Source organism: Elgaria multicarinata, chromosome 6, assembly GCF_023053635.1.
Source record: "Elgaria multicarinata webbii isolate HBS135686 ecotype San Diego chromosome 6, rElgMul1.1.pri, whole genome shotgun sequence".
Lineage (NCBI taxonomy): Eukaryota > Metazoa > Chordata > Lepidosauria > Squamata > Anguidae > Elgaria > Elgaria multicarinata.
In genome coordinates, this window is record NC_086176.1 from 74,371,774 (window position 1) to 74,398,900 (window position 27,127).

At 40.4% G+C, this 27,127-nt stretch overlaps 2 protein-coding genes across 3 annotated transcripts in view; one reads left to right on the forward strand and one right to left on the reverse strand.

The window, feature by feature from the left end:
- SLF1 (SMC5-SMC6 complex localization factor 1) overlaps nucleotides 1-4,909 on the reverse strand; it is a 36,970-nt gene extending 32,061 nt beyond the window's left edge. For both annotated transcript variants that reach the window (XM_063129594.1, XM_063129595.1), the window contains exons 1-2: nucleotides 4,796-4,909; nucleotides 4,533-4,608 (exon numbers count right to left, since the gene is read on the reverse strand). In XM_063129594.1, coding sequence (XP_062985664.1) covers nucleotides 4,533-4,608; nucleotides 4,796-4,909 — 190 coding nt within the window. The remainder of the gene's footprint in view (nucleotides 1-4,532; nucleotides 4,609-4,795) is intronic.
- An 860-nt stretch (nucleotides 4,910-5,769) lies between these two features.
- KIAA0825 (KIAA0825 ortholog) overlaps nucleotides 5,770-27,127 on the forward strand; it is a 247,300-nt gene continuing 225,942 nt past the window's right edge. The window contains exon 1 of the mRNA XM_063129596.1: nucleotides 5,770-5,843. The gene's annotated coding sequence lies outside the window, so the exon portion shown is untranslated. The remainder of the gene's footprint in view (nucleotides 5,844-27,127) is intronic.

Consider the following 27,127-nt stretch of genomic DNA (forward strand, 5'->3'; position numbering starts at 1 on the left):
AAACCACATTTTCCCATGTTTTCAGGATATCAATAGCAGCAGTATCATGCCCTTTATTCAAAAGTGAACTACAGCATATTTCATAGTGAAGCAACTAAAACTCTGATCCTAATCAATTTCACAGCACAGCACAGCAGATTGTGCCACTGCACGGCAGCATTTTACCAGATGGTACTTCTATAGGTGCTAGCTTTGGATGCCAGCAATCATCTGATGGGAAGGGGTGGGGTGGGGGAAGGTACTCTCATATGCTTTTTGTTTAAGAACCATTACACTGCATTACTATTTCTTGGTGGAAAATGTTCCACCATACAAGAGGCAGGCTATCACTAGCTTTGATGGATTTATTGTGGGGGAAGGGAGGACAATACAGGCATAATAAATAAATAAACAGTCAGATATTACAATGACTCCATGTACTAAAAAAAAATCTAGCACATGTTTCTTTCATTTGGATAGTTTCCACTAATAAGCAGCTGCAACAAACTTCTAAGAATCAGAGATATCAGGTCAAAAAGTTTTATTTTCCTTGATACTGACACAAGAAAGTTTAAGGTATATGTAGGTGTAACGTAAGTTATGGCTTGGTTCAGATGTAATGGTTTAACATTATGGGAACAAGTCTGCACAGGACTTAGGCTCACTTACTCCCCTTCTACATGAGATCAAAACCTTCCGTTTTCTCTGGGATGTCTGAACTTGGGAAATTACAGTTTGCTCCAAGTGTGATGAGTCAAGACAAACCACTGTCAAGAAATACTTTTGTAAGCCGCCATGAGAGCCTTTTTTGGCTGAATGGCGGCATAAAAATCCATAAATAAATAAATAAATAAATAAAATATCCTGGATGATGATAAAAACATACAAGAATGGCAGAAAGTTATCAATTTTTTATTTGGAATGGAAAGAATGGATAGTACAACACCATGTAATGCGTGAATAAAGAATATTTAGGGATTCAATTTTTTTAAAAAAATATATTATTAGGCAAATATGTTATTATAGTTAGTACAATGATTTTAAACACAACATATTATTTTCCCTTGCAGAAAAAAAACTGCTGTAAAAATATAAAGCTAGATCAATCCTAAATTCAAGGCAGAAGAGGTCCACAGACCAGAAATTACAAATTCCTAAGCCATGCTGGCTTGTGACAGCTGGGGCAGGGCGGCCAGGGGTGGGGGTGGGGGTGGAGAATGCCCTTCCACCTCTTCCCATTGGCTTTAAGAGGACAGAATTTACTACATTACCCCTTGGTCTGGTGTAGTCTTCAGCATGCTGGGAGGCATATCAAATTAGTGAGGGGGCCTAGGTTCCTCAGCCCCACCCCCAAATGCCCAGCTTTTGGCTCTATTGTGGTGGAAAGATCTGCTACAGTCCAGGGAAGAACTCCACAGGAGGAGATGGGAGGTCCACAGCATCCAATGTCCCCAGGGATGCCCTCCCAGGATTTTAGGATTGCAGCCTTAAAACCTTTATTATGGATATCAATTATGGATATATGTAAAATACATATTATCAATATATATTATAGCATTGGTAGGTTTATTGTTAATTAATGTTTAGATGTTTTGGATAAATGTAAGCAGAAATTTTCACCTAACGTTTTGGATAAATGTAAGCAGAAATTTTCACCTAATGTTTTGGATAAATGTAAGCAAAAGTTTTCACCATTAGGATCAATTATTAAAGATGAAGATTTAAATTTAGATAGTCAATTATGGAGATTTGATATTTGGGAAGAAAAACTCACATTTTTTCTATATAAATTAAATATATGTGGTGATAATGTAAGAAACGGATCTTGATGAAGATAATGGTGAGCAATCCTGCAGTCATATTTGCACCAATCTATTATAGTGAGCTGTGGGATGTCTGCAGTATCCAAACTGTAGATGATAGGAAGAAAGACCTCTGTATCATCCTGTTCAACCTGACTGAAGTCATTGCAAAGGAATTACTTAAGTTTGGTCCTATCCTGATGCAGATTCCTGCTGTTTGTGGGGAATGGTGCTATATAAATAAATAATAATAATAATAATAATAATAATAATAATAATAATTAATGGGGTGGGGGTGTAGAAGTCAGCTTAGATGCACTCTTTCCCATATCGTTTATGCAATGCTCAGGACTGGCAGAGGGGCATGGCCAGTGGACCCTTTCCACTGTTCAGCGGCATTTCTGCGAGAACCTTGCCAAATGGGAGGCAGTTCTCCCCTTTTGGTATCATTAGGAGGACCAGCCAAAATGGTGACGGTAGGACTGCACCCAAAGTTATTTTTTATTATTAAAACTTGAGCCAAAACCAACGGTAAACTTACAGAATTATGTAAAACCTGTTCCTTTATATCAGGGGTGAGCAGAATGTACATCAGGATCTACTGGTAGATCTCTGGGTGATTTGCAGTAGTTCTGTAAGGGCCTCCAACTCCCAACTGTCAACCTAAAAATTGCTATTGTTAAACATTAGGCTGTTAGAATCTCTGATCTGTAGTAGCTGAGGATGTGGATTTGTAATCATGTATGCAGTTCATCCCAGTGTATGGCTCATGGGGTTCAATTATTTGCTCCGTTACCTGAGCCTCCATTTTGCATCTGGTTCCAATTGGTGGACCTCAAGGTTCTAGTAAAGAGCAAAACAGATCCTGCAAGATTGAAGTCTGCCTCCCCCACCCCCAGCATTAGATAAACAAGAGCTGGTTTTATAATAAAAAACAACAACAGAATAGAATTGACCAAAAAAATTTGGGAACACTCACTGCATTGAAAAGATCAACTGAAAAATGAACACTGGTATTAGAATGACGGAGACCCTGCGATACTAACTCTATTAGTAATGAATTGGATATAAATGAATTGGATATTTTATTTATAACCTTATAAATATTCATGAGAGATTTGGGGCACTTTACTAAGCTAGCTATTTTGGAGGGATTCTTATAGTAAATCGTCTGTATACTTGAGTACATATTGCTTTCATCCTGATCCTAGGTCAGTCTTGAAAGCAAATGAACAAAAGTTATTAGCTTATAAAAACTGGTTATTAAACTGTTTGCTCCCAAATACCAATATTAGTTATAGGTAGCATGAAAGAAAATCACAAGTGCGAATTCTAGGTCACGCAGAGAGCATTCTTGCCTTAGGTGACTGGCTATTTGCAAACCTGTTAGATTTCAAAAAAATATGCTTCTAAGGAACCATACTGACTATGCCCTGGAGTCTACTTTCTACATATGGCAACCCATCAGAGTGAACCTCGGATGAGTCTGAGTCTTGTCCCTGTGCCTTGCCACAAGTAGAACATACCTGCTGGTACTGACTCTTCAAAAAAAATTAAAAAACCTCAAGATCCAATTATGAGATTTTTAACTGCAGCAATATTGGAGTTAAATTACTGCAGCTTCTTGCACCTGGAAGGGGTAGGAAGCCTCTCAATTTTGCATCCATTATTTGCTGTTTATCACCTAGTAAGCCTGGAAGAGCTCAGAAAAAGAATTGAGCAAGTGTGGGCTAACCATTCATATACACTGGACTCTAAAAATTCCCAGTATCACAAAACCAATGACGAAATTATGACATGCAATCAGCTGATATAGGTAAAGTAGAGGATTTGAGAGGCCTTGGTGGTTCTCTACTGTCTTGAAATACATGCAGTGGCTGAGCTAGAGCTTTTGAACTTCATACAAGGAATGATGACATTGAGTTCGCTGTGATTTATCATGCTTGAAGTCAGGTTATTACATTACCACTTACCCTTATAAGCCTAGTGACTGGGTTCAGATGACATGTAACCCACTGTGGGTCATGTTTAGGACCAACCCATGAGGGATTGGAGTGTCGTGTAGAGGGAGTTTTTCCCTCCCACCACAGGTACACTACCCACCCTCGTTACACTGCAGAGTGGGTATGGGGCCCTGGGGAGGCTTACCGCGTCATCTATCAGGCTCTCTGTGGAAAAATCTAGATGACCATGGAGACAGCTGCCGAGAGTGGCTGGAAGTGTGGGCAATACTATAGCCCATGTGTCCAAATCTCTATGGTCGCAATCACCTAGCAATGGTTGTGTGGCTGCGCAACCCTGTTCCAGCCATGGTTGCCACTGGGATGCATGGCTGCAGAAGTGGGAGGATGATGACGGGACCGTGGGTAGAGGAGAGGTAAGCAAACCACACTGTCCAGTATGGTTTCACAATCATGTGGGGGACATGCTTGTGGTGGTTCCCTTACCCTTTTCCGCAGTGTGGTTCTGCTACCCACCCCACTCCTGTGATAATTTAAACAGGCCCAGTAACTAAAAAGCAAGGTTATGCTATTGTTTCCCCCCGCTTTAAGTCAATAGGCTATGTCGCACTCATTTCAAAAGCAACTTTCCTCATTATCTCAAGATATAGGCAGCATAAGGGACCATGTCAGGGCCTCTGCAATTCCTCCAAAGCCTTTCCCTCCCATTGCTTTGTAATGATTCCATGGCTCAGAGCTTTCTGGTTCTTGGGCCATATTAAAAAACCCAAGTACAGCATATAATACTCACCGGCTGCACAAGCTGCTAAGAACTTTTCACTCTTGCATGGCCGCTTTGCTATAAGGTGTGTGCAATTTCTGTATTGCTAACAAAAACAAAAACCACACAGGTGTCACTAAAAATTGCACACAAATTTTAAAGAGGAACAAGGCAAGATATTTAACTTAATTTCAAACCAGAGACTATTGCAAAATTGTTTTATGCACTTAACTTTACTGTAAAGTAACAACTCTGGGCATTTTATGTATTTTTTATCAATTATTATCATTTACCTCAGTGTCAAAGAAAACACAGCCTAGTTTCTGAAGCAATTCTACTAAGGTCTTCTTTTCTTGGTTCTTAAATCCGGTTAGCTGGATTCTTGGTTTTTGGTTGCCACTTTCCATCTGTTTAAAAATGAGATGCCCAAAACACACAGAGAAGAAGAAGATATGCTTGAGGCTTAGGTCATACAAATATCCATGCACTTCTTGAGTAATTCTACTAAAATAATTTGAACCAGTTGTGTTATGCAAAATCAATAATCTTTCCAGGATTCCCGCTTTCTTTCTAGGGCTAAAATAATTAAATATGTGTATGCCTATCGTCCAAACCAAATTTGGTAAACAACAGAGTAAGCCTTCAACCCAATGTACATTTTCTAGATAATGAACCCCACTGAATTCAGCAGGACTTACTTCCAAGTAAACCAACAACGATTGGACAATTTGTTCAGGGCCCCGCTTACTTCCTCGGGTGTTCCAAGTCCACCGAAAATAGAACTTTGCAACTATCTGGTGGGGACCAAGAAGCATCTCGCAATAGTTCTGCTGCCCTCTCAGACTTCTAAAGGAATTACGTACTCTACTACGCTACAAGTGTTACATGAAAAGCGTCCTCATTTGTAGCACCGTAAAGAGCAAATGCAAGCCAGAGCCGCGAGCATTCAGAAGCGGGAAACGCGGATTGGGGAGAGGCGGAGGGAGGCGCGGTACCAACCTGCGAAAGAAGAAGAGTCGACGGTGGATTTTGTGTAAGTGTATTATTCTCCATACAGCTACAGAAAAAGTGCGCATCTCTGGCCGCCTCAGCGAAGCCTTCACGCGCGTAAATACCGCCCTACCTCACGCTACTTCTACTCAACCGGCGTGCCCATCGCCGTAACTCTCCCTCATTACTCCGGCGGCTTCTTCCTCCGCCCCTCATTCGCGCGCGCGGCTGAGGCTGAGTAGCTCCTCCTCCTCCGGATGTTTGAGCCCAGCCGTTCCGGGCCGTTGTTACTGACGCTTGTTGGTCTCCGGGGCTACCCGGCGCTGAGAGGAGCGGGGCCCGGCCTACCTGGTAAGTGACGTCGCAATCCGCCGGGGTAGTGGTAAGCGGGCTCGGCGCTGTCTCTCTCTCGGCCTCTCAGGCCCCCTCCTCCCGCCTTTCTTTCGCCACCCTCTTAAACCCCCGCCTCCCATCTCTGGGATGCGAGTTCTCTTCAAATGCTGCCCTCCCCAAACAACAAATAACTCCTGTGGTACCCTAAAGATTAACAGATACATTCATTATAGCATAAGCTTCTGCAGATTGTTCAGCACTGCATTTGATGAAGCGGACTCTAGTCCACAAAAGGTGATCACTAATAAATGTGTTAGTCTTTAAAGCGCCACAGGACTCTTCGTTAATACGGCTACTTCCTCTGGAAGTTAGAAGTTGTATTGAGGCCCATGCCACGCACACGATACATCTGTGTTAGTTTGCAATCTTATACATTTTGTGGTTGTAAACCCATTGAACTCAATGGAGCTTACTTCTGAGTAGACATTTATAGTACTGCCCTGTTAGTCAACAAGTTGTCACAAGACTGTGTCCGCTGTAATACGCCAACATGGTGAACATTTGTTTGCTAGACATCCTCCCTCCTCACAGTTAGTGTTGTTTAATATTAACTAAAGCACCATTGAAGTAAATGCATTTACAGTGCAATCCTTGAAACTCAGAAATAAGCTCTACCAAATACTGACTAAATATAATGATAGTTCTGCCAACAAGATTGGGGGTGGGGGGGAGGCCTCACCAGTAACTATAGACATGTATATTAACGTTTACATTCTTAATGGCATTACTGAAATAAATGAAAGCCAATGTAATTTAAAACATTGGATTCCCTTTATCTCTTTAGGATTAAGGTTGTTTTGTTTTATATATATATATATATATATATATATATATATATATTGGGGGGGGAATCTGTGCAACCCAATCCTAAGCATTCCTACTCAGATATGAATTCCAGGGGCTTCAGAGGGATGTACTCCAAAGTTGGTGTGCCTATTGCAGCCTTATTATTGATTCATGAAAAGTGCATTGTTTTGTTAAAAGCTTTGTGAAGGAATCCAGTTAAAACATCAAACTGCTTTACTAAGAAAACAATTTTTCAAGCTCTGTTCAATGTTTTAAAAGATATTAAATATGCAGTTAACGCTGCAATCCTGTTGACACTTACTTGAAAGTAAGACTTGTTGAATTCAGTAGTATTCAATCTCAGTATAGCATACATACATCAAGCTGCATGAATTAAACATCCCTCACATGATACAAGACCATAGGTTATGCAAAGGTTATTTAATCCTCACATAACACATAGTCCCCAGGTTTGCACCTCTCAAGAAGCTATCACCAGGCGTTGAATATGCAAATCCTACCTGGCATGCACCACAACTCACAGTGGCTTAAATAAGCCACTGTGGAATGTTTTGATCATGCTAAGAAGTGACAAAGATTAGAAGTGGAATCTTAAGTAAGTTCTGATGATTATTAATAGTTAGGATGCAAAATGGGGTAGGAATGGGCTAACAGTTTATGGATTCAAACCAGTAAGACAAAAGGAGAAAAGAAAAAGCAGCACCATCAGTAATGGAATGACAGAAAGAAAAGAGAAGGGGGAAATGTCAAAATATGAAGACTGGAAATACAAAGAAAAACAAATATTAACCGGAGACAATTCTATGAATATTAACCGGAGACAATTCTATGAATTTTTGTGAACCGCCCAGAGAGCTTTGGCTATTGGGTGGTATAAAAATGTAATAAATAAATAAATAATGAATGTGGGGAAAATAGACTGAAGGGGGGGAGAGAGAATAACATATATAGAGATGGGAAAGATTCTACTGAAATTAGCAAAAAAATATATATTATTTATTATTTTAAGTCAGCCCATAAACAAATGTTCTCTGGGTTGATTATAAACAATTAAAAGACTAAAATACCAACAGTTAAAATATAAAATACCATAGAATATTTAAAAGGATAAAATACAATAGCAAACAGGCAGCACAGGAATAGATAAAACAGTCATTAAAATATATATAGAACTAGGTCTCTAAAATGCCTGGAAGAAAAGAAAGGTCTTTGCCTGGCACTGAAAAGATAACAATGTAGGCACCATGCAAACCTTGTAGGAGAGAGCATTCCAAAAGTAGAGTGCCACAACTGAGAAGACACTCTCTCTTGTAGCCACCTAACTAGTTTAAAGGTCAAGTTAGAGAAAACATACACCTGGTAATAAACAGAATAAGAATGAATAACATTCTAAACAGAGTTAAATATTGTTTTCAAATCTTTTTTGCTGTAGTTAAAACTTTGTTTTGGTAAGCCTATGCAATGGGTATTCTGAGTGACTCACCTACAACGTATTGTGCTATTTCAGTAAAGAGGTTGTCAGAAGATACTGCCTGGGTTTTCTTCCTGTTCCAAGTGGAGTCCAATATCTCTTTATTTAGAGAGGTAACTGATTGGCACTGCCTCAAGATCCCAGTTGCCTGGAATTGTGAGATATTTGGAGGCGTCAAAGCATTATTTCCAGAATCACAATCCTACCTTCTCGATCATCTTTGTATTGTCTCTGGAGGCCTCCTCTTCTTAACTTACGGCTTGTACTCTGACCTTATAAAAGCTACAACCATAACACAAGTGTGTTATTTCAACATTGGCTCAGGGGAACACTTTTGGATAGGGGACTTCATCTACTTAGTTCGTGTACAGGCTCAGATTTCTTGATTTACAGATATTTCTGTGGCGGAGTATGAGAATCTTCATTTTAGAGTCTGGTTGTGCACATACAGTGATGCATCTTTTGTATTTCTGGGAAAACATAAACCCAGGAGTCCTGCATTTCTGTGGTGGCATTTTGTGAGAGGGTTTTTTGGTTTGGTTTTGATGAGGGTGGGGGACTTTGAGCCTATTAGAGCACATTACCATATTTCTCCGATTGTAAGACGCCATCGACTGTAAGACACACACTAATTCCAGTACCACCAACAGAAAAAAAAACCCTAAGACACACCCGCGATTCTAAGACGCACCCCATTTTTAGAGATGTTTATATGGGGGAAAAAGTGCGTCTTAGAATCAAAGAAATAGGGTAAGCCTCACTCAGCATGACTTGAAAGGTAAAATCATCATAGGTACAACAATCCATTATTTTCATTTCTTTAGAGTAAAGTTTGTATGATCTGCACGTCAGGATGTTGTTAAAGTTAGTATCCTTTTTAAACAATTTATTATTTAGTAGAAAAGGGAATGTGATTCTTAAATTTCTGTACCACTTGAGAATGTTTCTGTAATACCGCATTCCTTATCAGAAGGCAGTGCTGTATACTTGTAATCTTGTACTCTCTTTTGACCTACTTACTATTCTAATCCACTTCGTTGAAAAGTAATTAACTAAAATAGCTTTATAATGTTCTTAAGTATGATTTTGTAGTATCCCTGTTGATGCATTAATACAGTATTATAAATGCTTTGTAATATTTATCATCTTCATTCTTAAAGGTTCCCTGAAAAATAGGTTATTATTATTAAAACAGTAGCTTGTCCAATGCCATCATATAATTTTATGGCTTTGCTGAAAAATTGTACTTTTTGTGGAGAGAAGTGATACAGTCAATTGAATGCTTACAATAAGATTAATGGTAACAGTGGTTAGTCTTTTATATATCACATAAAATTACTCCAAGAATTCTGACCAAAAATAGGTACCAGCCATGTTTACAGCCTCGTTTCTATGATACAAAAATTGTTTTTTTATTGAACCTTTTAATAATTGATGAATAAAGAAACGTTATAGGAAGTGCTGTACTGGATCAGACCAAAGGCCTATCTAGTTGATATTGTGTTTGCACAGTGGCCAGCCAGATACCTATGGGAAGCCCACAAGCAGGACATTAATGAAATATACCCTCATTCTTGTGATCCCAGCAACATATAGCCTTCATAACTAGTAGCCACTGATAGCCTTCTCTTCTATGACTAGTAGTAGCCATGGATAGGCTTATCAAGTAAAATAATTTATTAAGTATTGCATACAGAAGAGTATAATTGTATGAGATTAGCCGATTCTTTCCCTCTCCAGGGAAAATAGGTGGTGTTAATAAACTACTTAAAATCAATAGCTGAACAACTCTGGACTTATTTATGTGTTATCTGCTTGCTGCTGCAGGTAATGGACCTTGTGGTTGCATACCATGCAGGTTTGATATTGACACTGCATAGTTAAGTACCCCAGCAGTAATCTAACCATATGAAAAGCAGCTGTAGATGTCACATGGAGTGACATGATGAGACCAATCAAGATGGCGGCAACAACTCAGTCGGCCCTAAGAACCATTTTTCAGAAATTACTTTTACAGCTAAGTGGTCATGGAAGATTAGAGAGGCTACTTCTATAAGTAAGACGTACTCAAGTTGTAGATAACTCCCCTGCCCCTCTTGAAGTAGCCATACCATCCAATTGGTTCATACTCGGCACTGTATAATAAAAGAAAATGACAAGTCTATCATAATATTGATTCAGGGAGTGTGGATTGTCTTAGAACAAATATACTCAAAATGGGTAAAGGTCCTCCATATGCACAGAAGAATTTCCGTTCAGAGGATGTTGCTCATAGAAGCATGAGCTTTATCCTCATTTGCCTGACAGATTTTCTGACATCATATTAGGGATTTTGTAGCATTATATAGTTTCATCCCCACTTCAAATAGTGTAAGGGCAGAACTATGAGTTATGTGTAATTTGATAAATTAAAAAATACAGTGCAGCCGCTTAGGCTGTAATTTAAAGGTTATGGATAAAGTGGGACTTCTCCCCCCCCCCCTGTTGTTTTGCACAATTTCCCCACTACCATATCACACTGGTTCTAATTACTATGTCACACTGATTCTGGTATTGGTATAGTAATGCTGAATACCTCATTGGGACTCAGCATTTGGTTTACCATTCCTTTCTCTAACAATTGATATGGCTGAGCATATGGAGACATCTGCTTCCAGGGGAACCATAATAGCTTCCATATTGAGCATACTGTGTATACATATGTAGGCTGTGGTTTAAAATCTCTTACAATGCAAGATTTGAAATGTATCTTTTGGATAAAGTTGTAACTTTTGTGTATATATTAATATGAATTATAATTAGTTAAAATTGTTTCTTCTTACTCTTTACTTTTTCTAAACAAAGTAGCTTATGACTTGTCCAAATATGTTGAAAGTCTGATGCATAACATTCATACTCAGGCAAATAATGACAAGTTCAGTCAAAAGGAAAAGAGGAATAATTTATAAAAGGAACTGTAGATAACGATGCCAGCCACTTGTTTTAAAGTGCATCTATCTCACCTTTAATGTATTAGATTTGTCAACAGCGTATGTTTTATGCACTACTTCTAATGAAATAGCATACCAGCAATGCAGTATACTTTGAGGTTTACTCTATCAAAGCTTTTTGCTGTCTTAAAATAAACCTTTTAAATAATAGATACTAAAAACTACATTTAAATAACATTAAGGTTGTGACACAAACACCAAATGACAAATTCCAGGCAGTTCAAAGTCTGACATCTTGTCATTAACTCATATTGTTGCTTTAAAAAGAAGAAGAAGAAGAAGAAACACAATAGCGTGATTTAAGGGATTGAGTGTCAGCTTAACTTTATACATCTTGGCTTTTGTTATTGGTGTCACAACCTTACTGTCATTTTCACTTAGGCTTTCACATTTCTTTTGTTAAAATTTTCAAGAAAAATAACTGAAGGGTATATCTAAAACAAACAGCTTCTTCAGTAGCTTGCTCAGAGCCTCAAACTTAAAAAACAGAAACTATTTGAAACTATGCTACTGGAAATTCCCAGCTCTGTTTCATTTTCATTTAGTCAGTGGATATTTTAAATTCGGTGTGGTAATGGACTGGATGAGAGCAAATAAACAGACTCATTCCAAATAAGATGGTGGTGCAGCTAATAGGCAGTTCATCTGCCTGTTTGAGTAGTTTTCAGCATATTCTAGAGGGTGTTGCACTCTTCCTAAAGGATCATGCTTGCACTCTGGGAGTGGTTCCACATCCACTGCTGTCACAAGATGCAGGCGGCCTCAGTGGTGAAGAGCACCTTTTATCAGCGTGTACTGATACATTGTCTGCAACTTTGCTTGGACAGAGGTAGGATTGCTCCACTTATCCATGCTATGGTATTACCACTCATTTAGATTACTGCAAAGTCACCTTTTGAACAAGGTTCAGAAACATCAGCTGGACCAAAATAGGGCAGCAAGATTAATAACTGGATGTCTTAATCTGAAGGATTGATCTATTCAGGACCCAGTCAAAGTAGAGTCTCTGTTTCACCAAGATGAAACTAGACAATTTGTGAAAGGAATGATAGTTTATTGATAGAAAATGGACACAGAATAAAAATACAAAGAAAGTGAATGAATATATTTTATTACGGTCATTGACCAATACCAACAGTACATTTAACAAACACTCTATTCAAAATACGTTAACACATTAAAACTACCAACAACTAGAGAGTCAGAGTTCAAAACAGTTATATCAACAAATCCGTCTAAAATCACAGAGTACACTCGGGCTAAAAAGGTACGGCATGTTATTGCAATTGCACAAAATTTAGCTACTTTATTGGTAATATAGGGAATCTTATCCGAGAGTAATAAGGAAATATAAAATTTTGCAGTTCTACCCGGGTATTTATATAAAATTGGTAGAATAAGATCATTCCTAAAATCCCGATAAAAAGAACAGTATAAAAATACATGACTCACCATTTCAACATCCCCGTTATTACAGGGGCATAGACGGTCTTGGAATGGGATTCCCTGGAATCTCCCCTCCAAAAACTTGGAGGGCAGAACATCAAATCTGGCCAAAGTAAAAGCTTTTCTATAATTAGGGTAAGTCAGATAAGTCAGATAAGCACTTGACTCAAAGGTCTTATTTCTTAAGGGACTGGCATAAGACAATGAGCTGACGTGCTCTTGCAATACAATATCCCAGATTCTCTGTTTGACAGCTGCCTTGACATTTGAATTTTTGTTGTTTATTCGTTCAGTCATTTCCAACTCTTCGTGACTTCATGGACCAGCCCACACCAGAGCTTTTTGTTGGCTGTCGCCACCCCCAGCTTCCCCAAGGTCAAGTCTGTCACCTCCAGAATATCATCCATCCATCTTGCCCTTGGTCAGCCCCTCTTCCTTTTGCCTTCCACTTTCCCTAGCATCAGCCTCTTCTCCAGGGTATCTTGTCTTCTCATTATGTGGCCAAAGTACTTCAGTTTTGCCTTTAATACCATTCCCTCAAGTGAGCAGTCTGGCTTTATTTCCTGGAGTATGGACTGGTTTGATCTTCTTGCAGTCCACGGCACTCTCAGAACTTTCCTCCAACACCACAGTTCAAAAGCATCTATCTTCGTTTGCTCAGCTTTCCTTTTGGTCCAGCTCTCGCAGCCATAGGTTACTACGGGGAATACCATTGCTTTAACTATGCGGACTTTTGTTGTCAGTGTGGTGTCTCTGCTCTTAACTATTTTATCAAGATTTGTCATTGCTCTCCTCCCAAGAAGTAAACGTCTTCTGATTTCCTGGCTGCAGTCAGCGTCTGCAGTAATCTTTGTGCCCAGAAATACAAAGTCTGTCACTGCCTCCACGTTTTCTCCCTCTATTTGCCAGTTATCAATCAAGCTAATTGCCATAATCTTGGTTTTTTTGAGGTTTAACTGCAACCCGGCTTTTGCACTTTCTTCTTTCACCTTTGTCATAAGGCTCCTCAGCTCTTCCTCGCTTTCAGCCATCAAAGTGGTGTCATCTGCATATCTGAGGTTGTTAATGTTTCTTCCTGCAATTTTAACTCCAGCCTTGGATTCGTCAAGCCCAGCACGTCGCATGATGTGTTCTGCATACAAGTTAAATAGATAAGGTGAGAGTATACAACCCTGCCGTACTCCTTTCCCAATCTTAAACCAGTCCGTTGTTCCGTGGTCTGTTCTTACCGTTGCTACTTGTTCGTTATACAGATTCCTCAGGAGGCAGACAAGATGACTTGGTATCCCCATACCACCAAGAACTTGCCACAGTTTGTTATGATCCACACAGTCAAAGGCTTTAGAATAGTCGATAAAACAGAAATAGATGTTTTTCTGGAACTCCCTGGCTTTCTCCATTATCCAGCGGATATTGGCAATTTGGTCTCTAGTTCCTCTGCCTTTTCTAAACCCAGCTTGTACATCTGGCAATTCTCGCTCCATGAATTGCTGGAGTCTACCTTGCAGGATCTTGAGCATTACCTTGCTGGCATGTGAAATAAGTGCCACTGTCGGATAGTTGGAACATTATTTAGTGTTTCCCTTTTTTGGTATGGGGATATAAGTTGATTTTTTCCAGTCTGATGGCCATTCTTGTGTTTTCCAGATTTGCTGGCATATGGCATGCATCACCTTGGCAGCATCATCTTGCAATATTTTAAACAGTTCAGCTGGGATACCGTTGTCTCCTGCTGCCTTGTTATTAGCAATGCTTCTTAAGGCCCATTCGACCTCACTCTTCAGGATGTCTGGCTCTAACTCACTGACCACACCGTCTGAGCTATCCCCGATATTATTATCCTTCCTATACAGATCTTCTGTATATTCTTGCCACCTTTTCTTGATCTCTTCTGTTTCTGTTAGGTCCTTGCCATCTTTGTTTTTGATCCTAAAGCTATTAAAGCATTGGGAGAAAATGTGTGAGCTTTCTTTGTATTTTTAGTCTATTTATTTATTTATTTATTACATTTCTATACCGCCCAATAGCCGAAGCTCTCTGGGCGGTTCACAAAAATTAAAACCATAGTAGGGGAACCTATATCCAAAGAAAGCTCACACATCTCTTCAGCCCATGGATCTGGCAATTCCCAAAGAGCTAGCATTTGCTGGCTCTCCAATCAACAGCATAATAGAGCTCCTCCCTAGAACCCAAAGTTCTCCAGGTTGGCATGAACATTTCCCCTTGGAGAAAAGCCAAATTGGTTAGGCCTCAGCTCAGTCTTTTCTGATAGTAAGTGCATTGCAGCCAGGTAATGAGTTACCTGCTCTATGACTAACAGATCCCTTTTTAAGAAAGGACTTTTTCATGCGTGTATATACACGTGCACACATACATGCCCACACATTTCATAAGCGTGAATTGAAATTGATATATTCAAATTATGTAGTTATATTCCCTCCTCTTTTCTTTTTATAGTTTAATTAATTTAATTAATACATTTAATTAATACATTGTTAATAGTTTTATTTTGTTGAAATTTACATTAAAAATTTTTTTTTAAAAGACATCTGGAGATCCACTTTCTGCTCAATCTTGTAATACAGAATATGCATTTGCTGACAGTGATTTGCATCATAGTATTCTCACCATTGTTCATGCAGAAAGTTTTGAGTTTGAGTCATGTAAAAAGCTTGTAAACTATTCTATGGTTAATCTCCTGAAACAACTTTCTGAAATTTCTAATGTTACCTTATATCGGTTTTCAGAGTTCTTAATATATAGCTTGTTTCATACTCTATTTTTTTGTGCATGAAGTACAACCTTTTCTTTTTTTAAAAAATATATCTTAAGGTTTAATTTAAAAAGAAAAAACACATGATACAATTGCTATTGTTTGCCTGTTAATCCCATGAGTCAATCTACATTAAACAAGAAGTTCATATCAAACTCATGGCGGCCTTGGTTTAAAATTAAAAGACATGCTCTACTGTAGATGTTGTCAAGACTGGAAATAATATTTGTCCAACTGGACAGCTTTCTTTTGTAGTCAATAAATGAAAGTTGAGATTCTGTCTCCTCCTTGAAAGCTTCTGTGTCAAGAAGGTAATTTGGACAGTTTGTGGCTTGACAAGGATTATTAAAATCAGATGGAATGAAGGGAAGTAAGTATGAGAGAGCAAAATTGACACTGACACTCTCTATTATTTGTGGCTAAGATCATGATGCCTAACTTGATAGGTTTTAAATGTTAGATTTATTATTCAGACATGTTAAGCAGTGAGTACAGTAAAACTGAGTTACAGTTGGGGTTTCAAACACTACAAGATCTATCTTTGTTTTAAAAAGTGAATTTCAGTACTTGTGAGTTGATATAAACCAAAAGTACATTTTCCTCCTGTAACATCCCTAGGGCTAGCAAGTATGCTTCAAAGGAAATGAAACTGACGATTTCAAATGGAAGGAACTTGTGATACATTTTCTTTTTCTACTGAAGTATTTGGAACACAAATATATATAGCCCAATGTTAAATGGCAGAAAAAAGAAATCTCGACTGCGAACCTGCTTTGTGATGGGACTCTCTGGATTGGGTGCTGTGACTGTAGCTTCCAGTGCTGCATCTGATTCCTTACAGCTATCCCCTCTTCTAGTCCTTCCCCCAACCAGATGGTTCCTGGCGGCCTTATCAGCTTGCTCTCGGGTCTGGTGGTGCTGCTGCTGAATGCCAGGTCAGTCCAAAACAAAATCTCTCTCATCCATGATCTGATTGTGGATGAGGGGGCTGACCTGGTATGCATCACTGAGACCTGGGTGGGGGAACTGGGAGGGGTTGCTCTCACCCAGCTCTGCCCTCCTGGGTACTCGGTGCAGCACCAGCACAGACTCGAGGGCCGGGGAGGGGGGGTTGCCGTGGTCTATAGGAATACAATCTCCCTCTCTAGGCTTCCTGTTCAGTCGAGTGCTGATCTTGAGTGTCTGTACTGTGTGTTGGGTACTCGAGACAGATTAGGGATTCTGCTGGTGTACCGTCCACCCCGCTGCCCCACAGTCTCCCTGCCTGAGCTGACGGAGGTTGTCTCGGACCTGGTGTTGAGAACCCCCAGGATGGTGGTTCTGGGGGATCTCAACTTCCATGCCGAGGCTGCTGTCTCTGGAGCGGCTCAGGACTTCATGGCTGCCATGACAACCATGGGGCTGTCTCAACATGTCATCGGCCCAACACACGCAAAGGGACACACGCTTGATCTGGTTTTCTCGACTGGGCAGGAGGATGGTGATCTGGAAGTGGGGGAACTAACATCTACCCCCTTGTCATGGTCAGATCACTTCCTACTGAGGTTTAGACTCTCGGCGGCCTTTCCCCTCTGCAAGGGTGGGGGGCCTATTAAAATGGTCCGCCCCCGGAGGCTAATGGACTCCGATGGATTCCAGAGGGCTCTGGGGGATTTTCCTGCTGATATGGCCGGTGCTCCTGTCGAAGCCCAGGTCGCTCTGTGGAATGCAGAGATGACTCGGGCGGTTGACACGATCGTGCCCAAGCGTCCTCTCCCTCTGAGCAGAGCCCGGTCAGCTCCTTGGTATACACCTGAGCTGAGGGCAATGAAGCAAGAGGGGAGACGGCTAGAACGCAGGTGGAGGAAGACTCGTGCTGGGTCTGATCGAACACGGGTTAGAGCTCACTATCGAGCCTACTCTGTGGCGGTGAGGGTGGCAAAGAGGCAGTTCTTTTCCACCAGCATTGCGTCTTCTCAGTGTCGTCCGGCGGAGCTTTTCCGGGTGGTTCGCGGCCTGTTACACTCTGGGCCAGGGCGAGAGATGGTGGAACCCTCGGTAGCACGCTGTGACAAATTTGCACGGCACTTTGAAGATAAAGTCGCTCAGATTCGTCATGAATTGGACACCACACTTAATGCAGCTCCACTAGTAGAGGTGTTCAGAGCGCCGTCCGGTTCAGTTTTATTGGATGAGTTTCAGTTAGTGAGGCCCGAGGATGTGGACAAGGTGCTTGGCAAAGTCCGGTCGACCACCTGTGTGCTTGCCCCTTGCCCCTCGTGGCTCATTACATCAAATAAGGAGGGGATCGCCGGCTGGGTCCAGGAGGTTGTAAATGCCTCCTTGAGAGAGGGAGTGGTGCCGGCCTCTTTAAAAGAGGCGGTAATTAGACCACTCCTGAAGAAGCCTAATCTGGACCCGGAAGATGTTAACAACTACAGGCCGGTGGCTAATATCCCTTTCCTGGGCAAGGTGCTTGAGCGGGTGGTTGCAGGACAACTCCAGGCACTCTTGAATGAAACGGATTATCTAGATCCATTTCAATCGGGCTTCAGGCCTGGTTTTGGAACAGAAACTGCCTTGGTCGCCCTGTGGGATGACCTCTGTCGGGAGAGAGACAGGGGGAGTGCGACCCTGTTGGTTCTCCTGGACCTCTCAGCGGCCTTCGATACCATCGACCATGGTATCCTTCTGGATAGGTTGTCTGAGCTGGGAGTTGGAGGTACTGCGTTGCAGTGGTTCCGCTCCTACTTGGATGGCCGATTCCAGAAAGTGGTGCTGGGGGATTATTGCTCTGTGCCGTGGCACCTAAGCCATGGGGTTCCACAGGGCTCTATCTTATCCCCTATGCTGTTTAACATATACATGAAGCCGCTGGGGGAGGTTATCCGGAGATGTGGACTGAGGTGTCATCAATATGCGGATGATACCCAGCTCTACCTTTCCTTTTCATCAAACCCAGGTGAGGCAGTGGCTGTTCTGAACCAGTGCCTGGGCACGGTAATGGACTGGATGAGGGCTAATAAACTGAAACTCAATCCAGACAAGACGGAGGTACTGTTAGCGGGTGGTTCTTCTGTCCGGCGAGGTGATGTTTGCCCTGTCCTGGACGGGGTTGCACTCCCCCTAAAGGATCGGGTCCGTAGTTTGGGGGTGCTCTTTGATCCAGAACTGTCACTTGAGGCACAGGTGAACTCAGTGGCAAAGAGCACCTTTTATCAGCTCAGGCTGATATACCAGCTGCGCCCTTATCTGGACAGAGATAGCTTAGCTGCAGTTATCCATGCTCTGATAACCTCTCGTTTGGATTACTGCAATGCGTTATACGTGGGGCTGCCTTTGAAAACGGTCCGGAAACTTCAACTGGTGCAAAACAGGGCAGCAAGGTTATTAACAGGGACTGGCCGGCGAGATCACATTACGCCAGTCCTTTTACAACTTCATTGGCTGCCAGTCCAGGTCCGGGCCCAATTCAAAGTGCTGGTATTGACATTTAAAGCCCTAAACGGTTTGGGGCCAGGTTATCTGAAGGAACGCCTCCTCCCATATGTACCTACCCGGACCTTAAGATCATCTACAGGGGGCCTTCTCCGTGAGCCCCTGCCAAAGGAAGTGAGGCAGGTGGCTACTAGGAGGAGGGCTTTCTCCGCTGTGGCACCCCGGTTGTGGAACGAGCTCCCCAGAGAGGTCCGCTTGGCGCCTACACTGTACTGCTTTCGTCGCCAGCTGAAGACCTTTTTATTCACTCAGTATTTTAACACTTAATTTTAACTTAAATTTAAATTTTACTGTTTTAACTCTGTATTTTAATCCTATATCAACTTTGCTGTGTGGTTTTATCCTGGTTGCGCTTTTTATACTGTATTTCGTAATTGTGTTTTAAACTGTTGGGTGTTTTACTGTGGTTTTAATTTTTGTGAACCGCCCAGAGAGCTTCGGCTATTGGGCGGTATAAAAATGTAATAAATAAATAAATAAATAAATAAATCTGAGGCTGCCCCAGACTCTCATTTTTTCATAGTAGCTTCTTGGTAGGAGGAAGTACAAGGAACTCCCATTGAAAGTGGGAGGCGGGATGCCTCAGGAATCCTAGAGCATATGGAAAACCTTCAATTACAGCTCTTCATATTTATGTCTGAAATGGGGGGGAAACAAAACAAAAACCAATATACTTTGTTCGAATGATTACAGAGAATACTTCAGAAATATGAATAAAATGTAAATGTAGACATGTTAGTGAATTTATTTATTTATTACATTTATATACTGCCCCATAGCTGAAGCTCTCTGGGTGGTTTACAAAAGTTAAAAACAGTGAACATTAAAAAGAATAAAAAAGTAAAGATATGGTTATAATGTACAAATATATTATTTGTTTAAAAAGTCATAGGGAGGGCACCATTTGATACATTGAAAATGGTCTCCATATTTTCGGATGGACATGGGAGGTCTGGAGGCTATGGAGTTCTGTGAATTATGAAAACCTGCTGTGAGATTTGGCTAGTGGGGCCCCAAATCTAAGTTCACACATAGAATACTGTTCTTCAATTGGAATTATGATTAAGTATCTAGTATAGTAGCTACATGACCTGAAAAAGAGTTTTTTTTTCGTTTTAGGTTCTCATTCCCAGCAATAGCTTTAATTAACAAGCAGGGTGGTTTAGGCCCAATCTTTATGGAAACATAATGGGAAGCAGTTTTTGGTTTTATCTGGATCTTTATGAAATCGGCTTTGGTCTGTCAGTGGCACACCAAGCAAGAAAACTGGAGTATATTCTATCTAAAATTCTGCTTTCACAGGTCAAACTCCCCTTTAATCCGCCTTAATTTGGGATCGTGTGGGTGGAGTCCCACCCATTGAACTAAACTTCATCAATCGTGTCGATGCTGCTGAGTGAATGAGAGGCTTGTTCCCTCCCCATACTCAAGGAAATTTATTGGAAGAGATGAATTTGGTCCCAAGTAGTGACAGTCCCAATTTGGTCCCAAGATCATGTGATTCCGCTATCATTCAGAGGCTCCCTCATTCATAAGAGACTCCTTCATTCATAAGTAAGCCAAGTGTAAAATTGAGATTGCACAATTCCAAGAAGCGAGCAATATCACTAGCATGATTCTGCAGTACAGCCAGATCACGTGATTGTGATTTTCTACTTAGCTTACTTGTGAATAAAGGAGCTTTTTATGAATTGGAGAGGCTCGGAATGATAGCAGGATTGCATGATCGCGATTTTACACTTGGTTTAACTTTCTATGAATGAAGGAGCCTCTGAATTGTGCTTTTATACTTGGTTTTACTCTTATCAATGAAGGAGCTGTGCTTTCTTTGTTCACCAATAGTACCCTGTATGGGGTTGTGTGTGGAGAGTAGGAGGAGGTTTTATGTCAAAACAAGAGTTCGGGACAAACCAAGAGTAGCAGCAGCAGCCTTATCCCCTCTGAGGGTTCTTCTTTACTTCTGGAGAAAGAAGCTGGACTTGGCTCAGCAGCAGGACTACCTCTCTGCCTGTAGGTCCTGCACGGAAGGAAAGGGCTGGAGTTACCTCCCTCTGCTAGTGCTCTATGGCAGCTGCTGCTGCCTCCATTTCCCTGCTTGTACTGCACTCCTGTCTGTGTTGGCAGCTGCCCAAGCCTCCTTGCTTTGCTATGAACATGCACTGGCGTTTGCAAGTTTAGATTTGGTTTTACTCTTCTGATGTTTTGTTTTAATGTTTCATTCAGTATAGGAAGTAGAAATGAAAAGCGGAGATGGGAGTTGCAAGAGAGTAATGGTGGAAAAAACAATGGGAGAATAAAACGTATTGCCCCACCCCTTGATCAGGTCACAGTGGCCACAGACATACCCCTAAGGCACGACCACTTAGGGGTATATTCAGTTCAGAGGAATCAGGCACACTGCAGCTGAATTGCATACAGCTGAAACTGCATTTAAGGAAAAAGATGCACTGAAAGGACTCTGAGAAAAAAATGTCCTTTTGAGAGGAAAGCTGTGGGGTTGCTGCAGATTGGTGACATTGTCATGTGTCACCCATGACCCGAACCTCTAAATCATAGCTGTAGATTAACCCTTAGTCTCTGGAGAGTTTTAACCTAGTCGCAGCAGCAACAGGAGCAATCACCACAAAATAAATCAAACTAGCTTTATTTTAAATTATCAATTGGCCACCTTGTTTTACACTTGTGTTTGTGTGTTAGGAATATAGAGTATTCACTTTCCTTTAAATGATTTATCTGAATTCTGATCTTTCATGACTGTTCCACTGTCTGAGAAGAAAAGGATATATATACTTTTTAACACACGTACTCAAAGTATGCTTTCTTAAGATCAGGCCTGTAAATTTTATGGTATACCGAATCATAAGAAGCTGCCTTATACCAAGTCAGACCGTTGGTTCATCTAGCTCAGTATTATGTATATTGACTGGAGAAGCTCCCTAGGGTTTCTGAAAGGAGACTGTCCCAGTGCAACCTGAAGATACTGGAGATTGAACTTTGGACCTTTTGCATGTAAAGCATGTGCTCTACCACTGAGTTTAGCCCAGAAATCAGCAAGTAAAAGATGTACTGTGTGAGGCTGGAGCCCATGCAGGAATAGGGAATGCAAGGATGTCCAACTGAACTTTGTCCTCCCGTATTATGTTTAGTTTCTGAAATGTAAGCACTCTCAATTAACAACACTGGAAACTTTATGGAATGTAACATTATAAGGGAATATAAAAGCTAAATTGTAAGGATTATGAAGGACGTGGCAGTTTTAGATACAGATTTTAAAGAAGCCCTTTTCTGAATACCCGTTGTTAGGGGATATACAGTATAGCAGAGTTTCGTACTGTATAGGTTGGATATTTGGGTTCCACTTTAGTGTGATCGTAGTGATGTGTTGAGCATATTATTAATACTTCATGCTGGAGACAGACAGTGGCTTTTAAGAATTGAAGGTGCTACAATAGAGACATAATTGTTAAAAGTAAACTTTCCTTCATCAGCTTCCATCTTACTAAGCCTTTTAACTTTCTTGGGAGTGTGGATAGAATTTTATTTTCTGATTGGGTTTTTCCATATCCATTCTCAAAGTTGTCCTGTGCGTATATAAGAGCAATTGGTTTTACACATTTGAAACCATCCTACTTCATTTTCATTTATTACCTCTCACCATTTATGTCTATTGTTTTTAAAATATTAGAAGCTGCCCCATACCTGTAGTTAGAAACAAGGTATAGATGTAAATTGATACATATTATAGGGCTACTTTGCAAAAGAGGGATCTTTCAAAAGCTGTTTGGGTAATACTGTAGAACTTGGGTGATTTTCACTTTACTTTTTGTAATCTTCACATTCCTGAGTGCAGAATAAATGCCCATCCCATCAAGTGTGAGCATGTACAATTGCATATACAGTACATATTTCTTTAAAACAAAAACAACACAAACTGAAGCAGTGGCCAAGTCTTTCCCAATCACCACTTCCAAACCTATTTTGGGCAATTCAGAATTCCATGAGGGAAAATGGCCGAGTCCCAAGAAGAAATGGAAGCAGCCTCTCAAATGAAAAGTATACAGGTAACACTATCTTTCAAATAAAGAATGTAGAAGTTAATTATATTTATTCCAAATGGTTACATGTTTCACTGCATATTATATTATTATGGTTTTTATGCAAACACACCCACACACAATCTTGCTTGCAGAAATAATTCACATGCATGCATGCATGCAGCTACATACATGCATTGCATAATATTTATTAATGACTTTAAGGCAAGGTGTTTTAAAATGGCATTCTCAGAAACTCTGCTTTGATTTCCATAAGCTAAGGAGATCATGTGAGCCTAAGAGAAGCAAATATAATGTTTTGACAAGTAAGCTGAGCAAGTATGACACAGAAATCTTATAGGAATTGCATGCATGGAAACGAAACTGTCATGTTTACAAAATGACTATTTTCATGTGAGAAATGTGTTAAAAAGCGAGTCATTTGTAGACTGCAGTGGTGTATGCACATCCGATTATGTTTTGTCGCTCTGCAATTAACCAAAGCAAAATAAAAATAAAAATGAAGAACTACTTATGAAGTATTTTATATATGAATTACAGCATCTTATACAAAAAAAGAATGTTTTCTTTTCCCGATAACAGTAAAAAGCCTGACAAAGCCTGAACACTTTCTAGAAGCAATACAATATTTTTAAATTCAGGCAAACTTGTTGAGTAAGGGTTATTTTTCATTGTTGATTTAATTATTTATTTTAAATATTTAGGTGTTCTGGTTTTATTTATTATTGCACTTGAAAGCTATTCTAAGAATGAGCTGAGGCTAGTGAGGGATGCTAAAAGCAACAAAAAAGCTTTCTTCATGTACGTGTGTAGTAAAAGACAGAGGAAAGAAATGGTGGTTCATAACAGATGACAAAGAAAAGGCCAAAGTGCTCAATTCCTACTTTGGCTCAGTCTTCTCCCAAAAGCAGGTCTATGACACACACACACCCTGGCAAAAATGAAGTACAAGCTGAAGGGGCAGGATTGAAGCTTGAGGTTGATAAACAAATGGTTAAGGAACACCTAATTTCTTTGAATGAATTCAAATCTCCAGGGGCCGATGAACTGCATCCTAGAGTAATAAAGGAGCTGTCAGGGCACTCTCAAAACCACTGTCTGTTTATCTTTGTGAAATCATGGAAGACAGGTGAGGTGCCAGACAACTGGATAAGGGCTAATGTTGCCCCTGTCTTCAAAAAGGAGGAACCTAGGAACTACAGGCCAGTTAGTCTGACATCAATCCCGGGGAAATTTTTGGAGCAGATTATAAAGAAGTCAGTTTAAGAACCTTGAAAACAATGCAGTCATTACTAGAAGCCAGCATGGATTTGTCAAGAATAAATACTGCCAGATTAATTTGCTCTCATGTCTTGATCGGGTAACCTCCCTTGTGGACTGTGGGAATGCTGTGGACATGATATATCTTGACTTTAGAAAAGCTTTTGACAAAGTATCCCATGACATTCTGATTAGCAAACAAGCTAAAAGTGTGCTAGATGGAACAACTATTAGGTAGCTCCACAGTTCGCTACAGAATCAGACTCAAAGGGTGCTTATCAATGGTACCTTCTCATAGTCCTGGGACCAGTGCTCTTCAACATTTTATAAAGGAATGCTTATCAAATTTGCAAATGGCACAAAATTGGGTGGGATAGCTAATACTCTGGAAGACAGAAGCAAACTTCAAAGGCTGGAGCGCTTGGCTGAAAACAGAATGAAAACTGTAGCTAATAAAGTTGAGGCCCCAGTTCTGTGTGGTGGTTTCCCCTCCATTGTTTCACACAGATATAGCTTGCATTCCTGAAACATACTTATGTATCTTGACTAGGGATGAGTGAGATTTTCGTTTCAGTTTAGTTTTGATAAGAATTTACCAACATTCACAAAGTTGTCCATATTTCCCTGCCTCTGGAGGTCAGGCAGTTGCCAACTTTGTATTCCTTTCGGCACCTCCTGAAAACGTAATTATTCCAGGAAGCCTTTCCTTAATGACCAGCCACGGTTCACTGTATATTTTGCTTCTTTTAAAATTTATTTTAAAGGGTTTTATTCTGTTTTTATTGTATTTTATCTTGTAAACCACTTTGAAATTTTCAATGGGGAGCGGTATATAAATATTGTAAATAAAATAAATAAATAAATATCTGGAACAAAAAGAACTTGAGATTAAAAAAATGTGCAAGAAACTGAATCTGAACGATTTTTCTATCCAGGCTCAGGTCTTTGAATGCCTTGCTCTAAAAAGTTTGGGTTTTAATTTCTTTGGTGCTGAATTAGGGTTGCTGCCTCTTTTTTCTCACAGGGTCCTCATTTTTTACAGCTATGTGACAGGCAGGTACATCATGGCCCATGAGAAAGAACTTGAGACTTTAAAAAACTGAATGTGGGCGAAAACTAATCTGACAGTTTTACTCATCCCTATCCTTGACTGCTGCTGCAAATATCCACTCTCCCAGGATGTGGCTGATTAGGATATCTATACCTCCCATAGCATAGTAGTTAGTCCCATTTGTGCCTTTGCCTATTTCATGCTGTCTGCTATGTGGGAAATTTTTGTCTAAGGTTTTGAGTGAAAAGCTTCCAATTTTCAGACTTTTATTTTCTAATAATATGGGTTTCAAAGGCTATATACTTAAGAAATTTAAGCTTTCTATCTGTTGTAGAGGTACCTTTCATTACTCCATCACTAAGTGGGACAGTGCGATTCAAAGCCCAATGAAACCAAATGAGACCACAGAGATACGTCTTGATCCATTCAGAGTTTTTGAAAAACAGGGTAGTTTAAAAATCAAATAGGTGAACTCCTTCCTGAAGGATATATTATGCCTAAAGAATTCCCTAGATACTTAGAACTTTTCACATTTCACATATTTCTTCAAGGAAGAAGATTCCATTGCTTATTCTATTGCTGAACTGCTGATGTAGTTAAGAAACTCTAACTGCTACTTAGATTTTGAGACAATACCCTTATTAAAGCACCTTAAAGTGGGGTTCAGTGACAGTTCTATGTTCTTACCTAGGCAGGTATCCTCCTCCTTCTACCTTTGTATTTGATGTGGGTTTTCTTTTGGTTTAGCTGTTTAGATTTGTATTTTATTGTGTGATTCTCTGCACCTCCTACCCAATTTGGGTTCTGTGTAGTCCCCCAGTTATTTCTGCAAATATTTTCATCTCTCTTAAATGTGAAATTGCATGTTTGGGACACTTATCTATAAAGATGGATATATATTTTTCACATGGTCAAGAGTTTCTGAATGGTTAATTCCCATCTGATTTGCTATTGTGTAGAATACCGATATCTTATCATTCTATTCAAATAGCTTCTTGTATGCAAAATTGCACAATGTACCTGTTCTTCCTCTTTACTCTTGAATCTACAAATTATTGGATAAGAATTATAATAAATAAGTAATTCTGTTCAGGACACTTATTTACTATTAGGAAAATAGTAAGTTCTATTAGTTCTATTCCTAGTTTTGAGGGACACATCAGAAAGATCATAAAGAAGAGAGCGATGTTTAATGCTCTTATATAGCTATATATATTGACCATCAATGGCATATTAGTTTAGTGAACCAGGCAAATGCTATGCCATAGTTGACAGAAAAGACAAAAAATACTGTAACATCTTGGAGGCCAACTGAATTATTGTGTTCTGTGATAAGAGAACATCTTTTTGCTTCATCCCCGAGAGAGGGAGAGGGATTTCTTTGTGTCTGAAAAGGGAGTAGCAAGCGAAATGCCAAGGCCGCGCTGGCCGAGAAGTGTCTGGCATCTGATAACGCCTCCCCAGGCTGGTACCGGGGGGGGGGGAAGTAGCAAGTTGCAGCTGTGCAATGTCTGGGAGCATTCCCCCCTCCCTTTGGGAGAGGTGTGCGTTGCTATGGGGTTTTTATTAGTCAGGGTGAGTCTGGTGACGAGGTCCTAGAAAGGGATAAAAGGCTTAGGCACTTAAGGGTCTGGTCTCTTTCCTGTGGGTGTTAGGAGTCCAGCGTGTGTGTGGTGAGTCAGAACATCCAGGCCGGTCCGGCTGGATGGCGGAGGCTCCATGCGGCCATTGAGGGAAGGAGTCTTAATTCGAGTGGCGTGAAGCCAAGTTGGAGTGAACAACACGAGGTTGAGTCGCAGAGTTATATATTTTTGTTTTGTTTTAGTTTAGGTTTGGGTACAATTGGGCAAGGGACCTTGCTGGAGTTAAGGCTGGTGGGTGGTAAAAGTGGGGAGTGAGTGCGAATCCTATT